Below are 13890 nucleotides of genomic sequence, written 5' to 3' on the forward strand. Positions count from 1 at the left end.
GTGTACATGTCAATCCCAAACTCCCAATCTTTCCCCGTCTTTCCCCCTAGTAACCATAAGTTCCTTCTCTAAGTCTGTCTCTGTTTTGTAAATAAGTTCATTTGTATCATTTTTTTTTTGGATTCTGCATATAAGCGCTATCACATGATATGTCTTTCTCTGACTTATATCATTTAGTATGATAATCTCCAGGTCCACCCATGTTTCTGCAAGTGGCATTATTTCATTCATTCCATTGTACATATGCACCACATCTTCTTTATCCATTCCTCTGTCGATGGACATTTAGGTTGCTTCCGTGTCTTGGCTATTGTAAACAGCACTGCAGTGAATACTGGGGTGCATGTATCCTTTCAAACCATGTTTTTCTCCAGATATATGCCCAGGAGTGGGATTGCTGGATCATGTGGTAGCTCTATTTTTAGTTTCTTAAGGAATCTCCATACTGTTCTCCATAGTGGCTGTACCAATTTACATTCCCACCAACAGTGCAAGAGGGCACCCTTTTCTCCACACCCTCTCCAGCATTTATTGTTTGTAGACTTTTTGATGTTGGCCGTTCTGACCGGTGTGAGGTGATACCTCACTGTAGTTTTGATTTGCATTCCTCTAATGATTAGTGATGTTAAGCATCTTTTCATGTGTCTGTATGTCTTCTTTGGAGAAATGTCTATTTAGGTCTTCTGCCCATTTTTTGATTGGGTTGTTTTTTTTCATATTGAGTCGCATGAGCTGTTTGGAGATTAATCCCTTATCAGTCACATCGTTTGCAGAGGTTTTCTCCCATTCTGTGGGTTGTCTTTTCATTTTGTTTATGTCTTTCCTTCCTCTTTTGTTCTCTTCTCTTGTGATTTCATGACTTTTAGTGTTGTTTGGATTCCTTTTTCCTTTCTGTGTGTGTATCTATTGTAGATTTTTGGTTTGCCCTTACCATGAGGTTTTGATAAATCTGACTGCTACAAGTTGCTGGTCTTCTAATTTCAAGTGCATTTCCAATATCCTGCATTTGTGCTGTCTTCTTAGAGTTGCTGGTTTGATATATTTGCGTGCAGCTGATTTCCCCCCTTTTCTGTATGTTTGCCTTTACTGGTGAGCTTTTCCATTCATAATTGTCTTGGTTCTAGTTTTGGCCTTTTCTTTTCTGCCTAGAGGAGTTCCTTTAGCATTTGTTGCAGAGCTGATTTGGTGGTGCTGAATTCTCTTAGCTTTTGCTCGTCTGTAAAGCTTCTGATTTCTCCATCGAATCTGAATGAGAGCCTTGTGGGGTAGAGTATTCTCGGTTGTAGGTTCTTCCCTTTCATCACTTTAAATATATCATGCCACTCCCTTCTGGCCTACAGAGTTTCTGCTGAGAAACCAGCTGATAACCTTACGGGGATTCCCTTGTACATTATATGTTGCTTTTCCCTTGTTGCTTTTAATAATACTTTTTCTTTGTCTTCAATTTTTGCCAATTTGATTGCTATGTGTCTCAGCATATTCCTCCTGGGGTTTATCCTGCCTGGGACTCTGTGCTTCCTGGACTTGGGTGACTGTTTCCTTTCCCATGCTAGGGAAGTTTTCAGCTATTCTCTCTTCAATTATTTTCTCAGGTTCTCTCTCTCTGCTCCTTCTGGGATCCTTATAATGCAAATGTTGGTGTGTGTAATGTTGTCCTAGAGGTCTCCTGGATTTTCCTCATTTCTTTTCATTCTTTTCTCTTTGTTTTGTTCCATGGCAGTGATTTCCACCATTCTGTCTTCCAGTTCACTTATTTGTTCTTCTGCCTCATTTATTCTGCTATTGATTCCTTCTAGTGTATTTTTCATTTCTGTTATTGTATTGTTCATCTCTATTTGTTCTTTTGTACTGTTCATCTCTATTCTTTTAATCTTTTAGCTCTTTGTTAAACATTTCTTGTACCTTCTTGATCTGTGCCTCCATTCTTTTCTTGAGATCTTGGGTCATCTTTACTATCATTACTCTGAATTCTTCAGGTGGATTGCCTATCTCTTAGTATTTTTTCTGGGGTTTTTATCTTGTTCCTTCATCTGGGACATACTTCTCTGCCATCTCATTTTGCCTTTGTGACTGCGGTTTCCATTCTGCAGGCTGCAGAGCTGTAGTTCTTCTTGCTTGTGTGGTCTGCCCCCTGGTGGCTGAGGCTGTCTAAGAGGCTTGTGCAGGCTTCCTGGTGGGAGGGGGCTGGTGCCTGCCCACTCGTGGGTGGACCTGGGTCTTGTCCCTCTGGTGGGCAAGGCCGTGTCAGGGGTTGTGTTTATTGGGCAGCTGTGTTCTCAGCAGGACTTTAAGTAACCTACCTGTTGATGCGTGGGGCTGCGTTCCCACCCTGTTGGTTGTTTGGCCTGAGGCGTCCTAGCACTGGCTGTTGGGTGGGGCGAGGTCTTGGTGAGAAAATGGTGGCCTCCAAAAGGGCTCATGCCAATGAATACTCTCCAGAACTACTGCCGCCAGTGTCCTTGTCCCCACAGTGAGCCACAGCCGCCTCCCGCCTCTGCAGGAGACCCTCCAATACTAGCAGGTAAGTTACGAGGTCTCTGCTTTTTCCCTGGATTGTGGTGCACACGAGACCCTGTGTGCGCCCTTCCAAGAGTGGAGTTTCTGTTTGCTCCAGTCCTGTGGAATTCCTGCAATCGAACCTCGCTGGCCTCCAAAGCCAGCTTCTCTGGGCGCTCCTCCTCCTGTTGCCAGACCCCCAGGCTGGGGAGCCTGACATGGGGCTCAGAACTTTCACTCCTGTGGGAGAACTTCTGTGGTATAATTATCTTCCAGTTTGTGGGTTGCCCGCCTGGCATGTACGGAGTTTGATTTTATCATGATTGCACCCCTCCTACAATCTCATTGTGGCTGCTTCTTTTGGATATAGGGTATCTTTTCTGGTAGGTTCCAGCGTTTTTTTTTTGGTTGACGGTCGTTCAGCAGTTAGTTGTGATTCTGTTTCCGTAAGACGAGGTGAGCTCACGTCATTCTATTCCACCATTCTGTCTCCTCCCCAAAGCACATGTTATTTACAGCTAAGGTGAAACAAGGCTTAACCTTATAGATGTAAATACATAAGTAAGCAGATGGGATAGAAAAAATTCTGTTATAACAACGCCATGCAGTTCTCTTGAGCCGCATATCGAAAATCACAGTGACCTATCAACAGCTTGATTAGATCCCCCTTTAGTTTGTTGAAGACAGAGAACTAGAAACTTACCTACCTTGCTAAGGATTCGGTAGCTAGGCATGATAATCACCTTGGTGCCCCTGAGGTTTTTATATTCCAGAGGGCAGTGCACCACAGTAAGCTGGATGAGACGTAAGGTTTTCTTTTTGTAAAGAGGAAGGAAGATTGCACAAGGGGGAAGAGGGAAAGGAGAACTGGCTGGCTCACCCTCGGGTAGATCAGTTTTAGGACAGTGCATGTGCCGGCACCCACGAACCCCTTGGAGAGTGAAGACCAATGCTTAAAGGATTATAAAGCAGCTATGAAAAGACCATGACTGAAAAGCCCATAAAATAATGCTTACCTGTTTACCTCTGTGTTCTTCAGAGTGGTGTTAAAAGCTGTGCTTTTGCAAAAAACAACAAAAAGCAGGCAGGTCCAAACATGCAGTCTAAGGAGCAGCCACGCCATACTGCCCATGGAGGGGAGAGGGAGTGCTGTGGTGTAAGAAAATACGGTCTACATGAGCCGAGAGTCTGGCATATATTGGTTCTATAAGAGAGCGCAACGGACCAGCACAGGATCTTGGCTAGCAGCATGTATGTGTTTTAGTGATTCTAATTTTTCCATAGAAATAAGGGAACATATGATTGGGGAAGGATATTTAATTCAGATGAGTTTTTATTCATTTTTAAATGTAAATATGTCCTAGTTCAAACTTTGTTTTCTTGATTCAGACTATTTACTGAGAACATTTTACTGAGAACATGGTTGCCTTATCATCTATTGCCTTCTCTCTGTTGTCCTTCCATATAAGGGCCACGTAAAGGATGTTTCAGCAGCTATGAGAGACCCTCGTCAGCTAGACCTGGAATGCTGAGGGGTCCGAGGAGAAGCCGAGTCCCCCCTTCTTGTTTAGTACAAACCTTTTGTCAGACTAATTTCACTCAAAAACCAAGAGTATTTCTATTAAAAACAGAGCAGATATTTTATATTAAATGTAGTTCAGTATAAAGCCGTTTGCTTACCCCCATGGCCAATGTGTGTGCATGGCTGTAATTACCATGTGCCAGTGCTTTACACGTGCGACTGACGAGCTGTGTTCTCACAACCCTAGGAAATAGGTAATACGTGGTCATGTCACTTGGAAGGTAGGAACCTGGCTTGGAACACAGAGCTAACAATGTTAGGAATTGAGTCTCTACTGCCTTAAAATAACTCACGCCCCAGAAGGTTAAAAATAAAATGTGTTTGTGTGTGTGTGTGTCAGTATATAATGTTTGTTTTAAAGTAAACTTAAGTAGGAGGAAGATGTGAAACAAAAAAGCTTTGGTCTCTGTGGGGTCCTTCTGCAGAAGTTGTCTGATATGATGGAGGGTGCACAGTCCTGGCTTTTCTGATGGAATGGGGACGGTTATTTCCAACTTCGGTTTCCATTACCTGGAGAATGTGTATCCAGACCGTGGCCTCAATCAAGGAGGACAGGCACCAGCTCTGGTTTCTTCCATCATCACCGTAAGCGAGGTCAGTGCTGAGCGCCATGGATTCTGCTCGTGCCCTGGGCTGTTGCTGCTTCCTACCACAAGCCGCATTTCTTGGACCAAGTGAAGGACTGCAGCACACATGTTCATGTTAAAATGTGAATTTTAATTGTAAAAACTGTCTTCTGTAAATATAGTTATATCAGCCTCTCTGCATACAACTTGGTTCAGATATATACACATATGATATACACAGATGTTATTTGTACCACAGAACAAAATCAATTCAAGAAACATTTACTCTTCGGGATGAACCCCAGCTTCCTTTAGGCCTTTAAAATGATCACCATTGAAGAGAGAGAACAACACACCCAGATGCAGTATATTCAGGGTAAGATCTATGAACTGTCTTACTAATTTCATACTATGAGGTAAACACTTGAAACAAAAACAGATTCCATTGCTCTTATTGCTGTAACTCTTACACTGGGGTATTAATCAAAGTAGGGGTTTGACATTTAAGGCGACAGGGAGACTATGCTGATCCTAACTTGGCAAAAACAGAACTTTTCCCAAGGCTTACAACTATTTCTTTTTCAAAAAAGGTTTCTCTCTCAGACCTATAAAAAAATTTAGTCAACAAGCTTGGGATAAACAAAGGAGGTTAGTTTTGTTTTTCCTCTACTCTGTACCCCTAAAGTCTCCTACCCAGTCTGTTCAAAAGCACAGAATCTACAGCTTTCCTCACTGGTCGTGGAGGGCTAGACCGAAACTCATTTCCTGATGCTGCCTTCAAAATGTTTTGAGACTTTTTATCTTTGCTTGATTTGGCCAAAGGAAGGAGTTTTCACTCCAATGTCAATGGCATATGTTAACAACCAGTGAACTCGGTGACCCGTGTGTGGATTTTTCATTCTGTGGATCATCTCCAGCTAGTTCCTAATACCCTACACCCCACCCCTGCATCCCCCAGCTGTCCTTAGAAAGCAAAGTAGATGTACATTAGTCTAAAGAGGCATTCCACAGCAAACAGGTAATTCATACCTATCCTTCCGTGGTAGTTAAATAAATTTTCTGAATTTAGAGCCTGTTACCTACCTCTAAAAGGTACCTACCCACTACGCTGAGCTTCCAGAATAAATGCTAAAGAGATGAAAGCAGGGCTTTACTTCTCCGTCATCATTTCTCTATCTAGCTCTGGAAAATTCTTACTTCCTTTCTACATGTGCAGTTTCACCAAATGGCCCCTGTGTTCCAGCTCCACAAATGAGTCAAAGTGCCAGTTATAAAACTACCCCTGCCTCTCATCTGCCTCCAGCTAAGAGGCCTAGAAATCAGCATGCTCACATTCGCCCCCTTTCATACAAGAATCTTAAGGTTGGTGAATGTGTGTCATCCTCCATCGGACTGTCAACTTTATCTCCTCAAGAGGCTGTGTGTTAGATTTCACAGGACAGTCCTTATTCACTCACCCGAACGTTTAAATAACAAAACGCTTATGGGGTCTCAGCTGCTTCCAAATTGCAATACTGCCCGTTTCTTCTAGGATTATAGTTTTGAAATTTCCTTCCAACACCTGCATACTCAATTCATCACATAGTAATATCGATATAAAAATAAACTTCCATTTCTTATAAGAAAAACATGAACTAAATTCACAGTTAGCCTTTTTCCACAGCACTCCACCCCAGTAGCTCCGGGGAACAGAGGTATACTGGTAATACAAATGGAATATTAAAAAGCCATGACTTGGGAGTAAAAGGAGCCCTGAACTCCTCCTCCCCTACCTGAATCACAAAAGGGCTTTCCTGAAATGAGAGGGGACGGACTGGCCTGCTGGAGTGAGCCCCAGGTCTGCAGGATCCTCACTGCAGGGCACTAAGTACAGCAGGAATGCAGGGAAAAGACCCGAGGACTGGCCCTTTCGCAGAGTCTGAGCCCACCAGCCAGGAACCTAACGGAGAGATGAAAGCCCGTGTGAGACACGCCAGTCCCCATACTAACCTTGCCTGTTTGAGAACTGTCATCACGCCAAAGCAAGTTCACTGTCTTATTTTATTCAGCAGCGCCCTCCCACTCCTCTACCTCTGCAAGTACGATCCGTCCTGGGAGTGGAGGAAGCACCTCAGCTCATTCCCTGGGCTCTAAAGTTTCATTTAAAACAAAACAAAACAAACAGTCCCTGAGGTCCCCGCCTCTTCCTGGAGGGTTGCTGTACTGCCGTTAAAAGGTTAACTCTTCACTGCCCTTTACAAAAGGTTCCCCAAAGGCCTCGGTTTAAAGGTGAATAATCTTACCTTTGTATTGCGTTTGAAGGGCTTTCAGTGTATCAAGACAAATAGCAAGTTCGTCCTCATAACCACCAGAATGAAAAACAGTGATTCAGCTATGATTTCACTTATCTTTATCTTCTAGCTAAAATATAGGTGGTTACACTGATAAATGAATCTGCACACGTGGTGCTGAGAATTGTCTGCACCCTGTGCTATAGTTAAATTTCCCATCTTGATTTTCACGTGGGACAAAACAAGGTAAGTTATAAATGCAAATTCCTATGCTAAATTATTTCTATCGCTATATCAATGAATTTAGCGTCCCTTCTTCAGCCAAATGGAAGACATGATGCCAGGGTGAAGGATGGCTCCAGGGGGCAGATGCCTGCTGATCCACAGGATTCCTAACTCACCGAGGGCTGTACAGGCACTTACACTAGAAGGGATCGACACCAGGCCTAAGGAGTGCTTCATGCCTAGCAAAAGCCAAAGCTAATTCTAAACTATTATTTGGCCCATACTTTTTGGTCTGGTGAAAGATAAGTCCTACCATTTCTGACTCCTGAAGAGTCCTAATCCAGAGGACAACTGGACATTGTCCCAAAGGCTGAATGGTACCGTCTGCCCAGCCTGCACAAGTGAAAAATCCACTTCAGAACTCTGTCGTACCTTACAGACATCAACAAACCCCAAGCCTGGGTTCTAGGTCCCACAAGGACTCTCGCCACCGAGAGTTTCTTCTAACTTGACTCAGGGGTGACCTGGCAGCCCCCGTGTCTCAGGTCAGCAGTATTTCTAAGTTAGGACGTGGCTCGCAGCTGGGCGTTAGATCAGGCTTAAAGTCCCCCAGCAGGACCGCGCCAGCTGGCACAGTGGGCCGTGGGGAGGGAGAGAGGTGGTCCAAGGGTCTAGAGGGACAGGAGGCCACCATCAGTCAGTGGACCCGAGGCTCCCGACCTGCTCCAGAAGGCCACAGTAGCAACAGTAAGCCCTGTCCCTTCGGAGGACAGGGAAGAGGGACATTCTCCAAAGCTTCCAAACAAAAGCAGGGGGTTTCTCAGAAAATATTTCCACAGTGACACAAAAGCAGGTCTGTGTGGCTTCTAGCTTCTGCCATCCCTGTGCAGGGAGTCTTGCCTGGTACCCCACCTACGAACTCCCCTTTCACGGACCTGGCAGCAAGTGACGCTGTGGGTGCTGCCCACCTGAGAGAGCCTTCAAACGGTGACCTCTGACCTCGGAAGCAAGAGGCTCCACATCCGCATTCTTGGGGGACGACAGGCAGTGACGAGGGTAACCACAGGGCAACAGCGCGCCGGCCAGCCCAGCAGAGGGCGCTGCACTAGACTCCTGCCACCCCCACCCCCACCCCGCCACACACACACGCAGGAAGCTGGCAATGCAGGGAAGAACCAATTCTTGGGTTTCCTCTTCAAGGTCGGCCGAGCCCAGGGTGCGTATGACCTCAGAGTGGCACTGCCTCATGGGTGCACCCCTCCCAGGGCCACCCCCAGCCCAGACCTCTGCGTGAGCATCGGCGGGACACACAGAGATGCCAGATGGACAGCTGCCTAGGACCGCAGGGAGCTAAAAGGAGCACAGAAGCCTGGGCCCACCATTCAAAGGGAAATACAGGAATCTCATCTTCATCCTACTACCTTTACATCAGCACGTCTGAGCTTGGAGTTACAATACCACGAAAACAAAAGCGTTCACACGCAGAAGGCCTCTGGAGCAGAAGTGCTTAAAAAGAGTATTCTCCGAACAGATTCCCCAGCTGCACAGAAAGAGGGTCTGCCTGTGTCCTCCACGAGAATCTGGAGAATCTGGAATCCCGCCCCTACTTCTGACCACCCACCCCCAACATAGAAAGCCCTGAGCCTTTGGATACCACTAAAAGTATATAAAAGTAACCATAACTTGACCCAAGTTAGAAAGGCCACTTCTTCTCCAGGGGCGAGAGGGGACAGTCACTCTTCCAGGAAAAAGGCAGTGAAGCTTCAGCTTCTAAACACAGATTCTTTTTTTCTTTTGTAAACATATGTATTACTGAAATGAAGGCTAAACCCACAGGGGAGAAAAATGTACAGTTTACAATTCAATGCCCAAACTGATTTATATACTTACATAAAAGATGCTACCTTGATTAATCAATGTCTGTGCATTTCCACATGCGAATTTCTTTAGTCTTCAATTCCATGTCAAGGGGCTACAGTGAAAATATTTTTAAATAAAGCAATAAGCCCTATAAAGCTAGTCTTGAGATAAGACATGTGACCCATCTATTTGGAAGTTATTTCTCTCTGCTGTGTACATTTGCCTGGCTGGAACTTGGTCCCAGACATGGGTATACGGATGGCTATTCCAATAACAGAGCCAGGCAGGAATGGTGAAGGGCAAGAAGTTATTTGTCACCAACAACCCAGGATCCCAAGTCAAAATCCTAAACAGACCCCAAAGACCTAAACGCTACTCCAGGAGCTAGCTTCTCTGGCTAACAGACTGTGGCTGTCTCACCTAAGCTGGCATCCACCGAACGCCCCAGCCAAAGAGAACAGGCAGGGCCGACAGGAGCTGTCCCAGGTCAGAACACTCCGGAGCAAAGCAGAGGAGCTCACTCTCAGGGTTCCCAACTACTTTCCTGGGTGGAGGGACTGCCACGTTTGCTCTCTAACAAACCTGTACCTCTCTGGTCCCAATTACTCAGCTCGACAAATGTCGTCTCTGCTAAAGAGAAGTTTGTTTACGAGGGCTCCAAACTGGTACACACTCTTGTTAACATCGGCCCGAAGGAATCTGCCAGCCCGTCCCCAAGAGGAGGGGATTCAGAGAAAAAGGACTATTACGTGGAGTGGCCACCATTAACTTACTCAGAGGAAGGTTTCAAGGCTTCATTCTACAATTATAGCTCTCAGGTGACTGAGAAGCAACCTCTCCCTGTCATCTGTCCTTAGAGAAGCTCACACTTGGTGACAGAAATATCCTTTGTCCCTCTTTGAAGTCTCTTACCTACGTGAACAGAGAAAACACAGATTTACTCTAATAAACAGGAAAAGGGATTTGATCCCAAGACTAGACTCCCAGAACTGATTAAAATAACCTTGAAAGGCCACCTGGTCTAGCTTCTGCTTCAGGCAGGTGGACATCCAACGCCACACTGGATGGACAGCTGTCTTATTCTTGATATGTCACGCGACAAGGACCAGACAGACTTTCTCAACAGTCCAGCCCCAGGTTTCCAGAGCTCAGCCCGCGCCTGGTGATACGCGGCCTTCGCCCCATCTCCTCAAGTCCCTCAACAAGGCAATGAGAGAATCTGCTTTGATAACTCCTAAGACCAAACCGGCGGCAGCTCTGAAGGCGGTAGCTTTCAACGACCTACAAAACCAAGGTGCTCTCTCATCTTACCTCTTGGTGGGGAGGAAGGGAGGGAAGGCGATGCAAAAGTTACATTTGTTGGAAGTATAAACAGTATTCCTTTGTGTCAACTTAATTAAAAATCAGGCCATCTGGGGCCTGGGTGAACTCATCCTTCCTATGGGCAACAGGGGTTGTCAATGACCAACATGACATCGATGCCGTAGGCCTCCAGCAGGTCCATGAGAAAGCTCCGGTCTCCTTGGGGGTCTAGACCCATGCCCCGGGCATGCTCAGCCGTCAGAGTTTTGTCTTGACTGGCAGACACCTCCAGTAAAGTCTGAAATATCCGATTGTTTTGCTCGAGGAAAAACCTGCATTCACAAGACAAGACGTGGGAAAGGAGGGCAGAAAAGACACGAAAGCTCACCAAGTAAGCCGCACGTGGGGAACCAAAACTGCACTGCTTTGCTTGATATACTTTTAAATGGTTTCAAATCTCAGACATATCTTTTAAAAGAAGAAAACGGGTTAGAAGTTAAACGGTTATTCAAGTGCCGCTAAGGTCAGCAAAGAACTGGCGTTAACCGTGGTACGACGAGCAAAATCTCTAAGCAACTGATGGTCTGACTGCCAACAATTTATTTTCCTGTTGAGAGGGAGGTCACTAGGGGTTTAAACACAGCTGTAGGGAGAGGCCCCTGTAAACTTGGTTCCTCTCTTTCTGCTTAGTCGTAAAGGGAAGAGAAGGACAGAAAACAAAACCAAAAAGACTGATAACGCAGTTCTGAGGTCAAGACTTAATGTGAGAAAGTGGAATCCACCTTCAAAGCCCTGGCTGGGTAAGTAGAGCCCGCAGCAGGAGGTGAGCCTTCCTAGAGGCAGAGAAGGGCTCTGAATTGGCTCTCCAGGCCCTGAGGCACCCACACAGAAAAGGTGGAGCTCAGGGGCGCTGCGGCGGGCACGGGGCAACCTGAAGCCAGCCCTGCTGGAGCGGGCAGTGAAGGCGGAAGGGGAGTCAGCCTGGAGGTGCCGGTATCGCCACAGCTCACCACCATCTGTACGCAGCTGTGTGCTTTCGATTGCTTTTTTTGTTTTAATTATGCACAGAGCATGATTTGAATGTCACGAACTTACAGTACTGTATGAATATATGAACTGTAGTCAGAAAAGGCATTAACTGTCTAGACTTTTCAGCTGTGTTCCACAGAGCAAGGTGCCTAGTGCCCAAAGCAGCTCCGGGCGCTCTGGAATGTCAGATTCAATAGACTGTGTCAAGCCTTGATGAGTCTGCTGGTTCCCTGCTCAGTTCCCAGATACTTTTACAGCTAAACAGCATGTATGCATTAGAAAGTACACTTTATTAGAATCAAAGTACTGCACCTTTGTTGAATTATCAAAGCCAATATCAAAGCCAGAAACAGTTCTAACTGCAAGTGCTATTCCCCACCCCCATCCCGGGAGGCGGGGTAGGAAGACCAAGCCGGAAGCTGGGAAAATTGTTTCTGGTTCAATTACAATTCTGTTCTTATCACTGAGCGCTATCTCACACAGCTGCTTATGAATGGGATCAGTGCTACGAGGTATAAAGGCCACGGCTCCCACCCTGACCACCAACAGCTCTGAAGGAAAGAAATGTCCTTCGATTCAAGAGTTAAGTTTCTGATTAGCCCATAATACTCAGTACAAGGAACTGCTCCATTCAAAGGAAGCAACGGGATGAGAAGTCCCTGCATCCCGAGGGACACACAGAGCTCCTACGCAGCAGACGTCTGGATGTAGATGCCCAACAGGAAGACAGCTGCGGGGACTCCCATTTTCTCTTAAAAACCTTCCCCTGCTGCTTTAACTTTTCTGGGTCCCCCAACAGCATTTTGGGGCTCAGGCTGACTCTGTGTGGAGCCCAGCTCTAAGTGCCCTTGGTGGCAATAAAGGGCATCCTTGGGCTGCAGCAGGTAACAAGGGAGGGATCCAGGCTAAAGCCGTTAGTGCTAAGGGACCCACGGGGAGGCCCACGACCGCCGCCTGGGCCGACTTACAGCACAAAGAGGTCCTCTTCACAGGGGTTATAATCTTCTTCTACCTCCTGGGAATACAACAGCATCTGCCTGTCGGGGAGGAGACGCCCGTCAGCCTCTGGCGCAGCTACGAGGACCCCAGTGATGGGCTAGGTCACTGGCCAGGCATCTGCACGGGCCACTGCCTCTCAGGAAGGAGGCTGATCCAGAGCGACACACGCACCCTGGCCCCCGTCCAAAGGCAGGGAGAGCAGCAAAGATAAACGGGGCTTGGAGTCCAGGGCTGGTTCTGCCCGTGTGTAATCCCACTCAAGTGACCATCTTTCCTAACTGTCATAAAATAGGGATGAGGTGATGAGACCATTTATTTCGCCACTGATACCAACACGCTCCCTCGGGCCTCACAGATTCCAGAGGCCGCCAGAAAGGAGTCTCCCCACACATGCCTGCTGCCCATCGGTATGTGCTGGGAGCTTCCTCAACCCCGGCTCCCGGCAGAGGGGCAGAAATGTGCCCAGAGGGAAGGGGCGGCAGGCGGGCTTGACGGGAGCCCCGCCCCCCGCTGTCCCGACAAGGCAGCACCGCGGCCCCGGGCTCTGATCTACCTCTGCTCGCTGAGCCGCCGGTACTTCTCCCGGTCGGCACTGTTGACCTTCAGCAGCGGCTGCAGGTGCTCGTGGTGCGTCTTCACGTTCTGGTTGTCCACGTAGACGTCGTACAGCTCCCGCTTCTCCTCAAAAATCTTCTCGGTGGTGCCTGCGGGAGCTGGGCTTCAGGCGGCAGGACCCCGGAGGGCGGCCCTACAGGGAACCAGCCCGACGCTGCCGGGACAAGGAGGGCCCCGGGCGACCCCGCCAGGGATGTGCGGGCAGGATGGGGCGGGCCCCGTACTCACAGGCCACGTAGGACACCTCTACCTCCAGGCTCTCGATGTCGGCCACGTTCACATAGAAGAAAGGCTTGGACTCGGGAACGGTGCCCCCGATGCCGGGCAGGGAGACGTTGGCCAGGCAGCAGCAGCAGTACACTGCGGGGACGGTGGAGGTGAGGCCGCCCGGGCCCCTCCGGCCCCTCCCTCCCAGCCTGCGGCCACCTTCTCGGAGCTGTCAGCTCCACCAAGGCGCTCAAACCCAACGGACATGTTTCAGTCTGCGTCTCACGAGGCCCTGCTTATTAGCATTTGGCGCTGGTGACCCTCTCCCTTCTCAGAACTCTTACCCACCGCGACCCCCACATCTCCTGGTCCCCTCCCCTCTTCTGACTGCACGCCAACACCCCCTCTGCCTTCCGCCTTCGCTGGCTCACCTCCCAGGCCCGCACCTTACACGCTGGCACGTCCCTCCTCACTCACATTCTCCCCAAATGACGGCACCCACCCCCCGGCTATCAGCTCGGCCTCTGTGCCACCCCCAGGTCTGTCTCTGTGGCCCAGCCTGTCCCCCAAGGTCCTGACCCAACTGTAGCAGTGCCTAGAGTACCGCTCGAGAAGGCCTCAGAGCAGCACACACTCGTCACGTCCAAGGTAACTCCCTCACCGTCCTGCCCCCCCCCCGCCCCCCCCTGGGCCCCCCCCCGGTGGCCTCACCGTCCTGCCCCCCACCTGCTCCTCCTTG

At 48.2% G+C, this 13890-nt stretch overlaps 1 protein-coding gene and 1 long non-coding RNA gene across 2 annotated transcripts in view; both read right to left on the reverse strand.

The window, feature by feature from the left end:
- Positions 1–1770: 1770 nt before the first annotated feature.
- On the reverse strand, positions 1771–4695 carry LOC114901416. Its single transcript, XR_003795111.1, has 2 exons — positions 4589–4695; positions 1771–3645 (listed from the first exon to the last, which is right to left on the reverse strand). It is a non-coding gene; the product is annotated as an uncharacterized LOC114901416 (long non-coding RNA).
- Positions 4696–4780: 85 nt separating this feature from the next.
- KIAA1147 (KIAA1147 ortholog) overlaps positions 4781–13890 on the reverse strand; it is a 47705-nt gene continuing 38595 nt past the window's right edge. The window contains exons 6-9 of the mRNA XM_029233098.1: positions 13173–13304; positions 12883–13033; positions 12299–12367; positions 4781–10633 (exon numbers count right to left, since the gene is read on the reverse strand). Of these exons, the coding sequence (XP_029088931.1) occupies positions 10438–10633; positions 12299–12367; positions 12883–13033; positions 13173–13304 (548 nt within the window). The 3' untranslated portion in view covers positions 4781–10437. The remainder of the gene's footprint in view (positions 10634–12298; positions 12368–12882; positions 13034–13172; positions 13305–13890) is intronic.

Source organism: Monodon monoceros, unplaced genomic scaffold, assembly GCF_005190385.1.
Source record: "Monodon monoceros isolate NGI ecotype Baffin Bay Population unplaced genomic scaffold, NGI_Narwhal_1 Super_Scaffold_2, whole genome shotgun sequence".
In the NCBI taxonomy this organism is placed as follows: Eukaryota; Metazoa; Chordata; class Mammalia; order Artiodactyla; family Monodontidae; genus Monodon; species Monodon monoceros.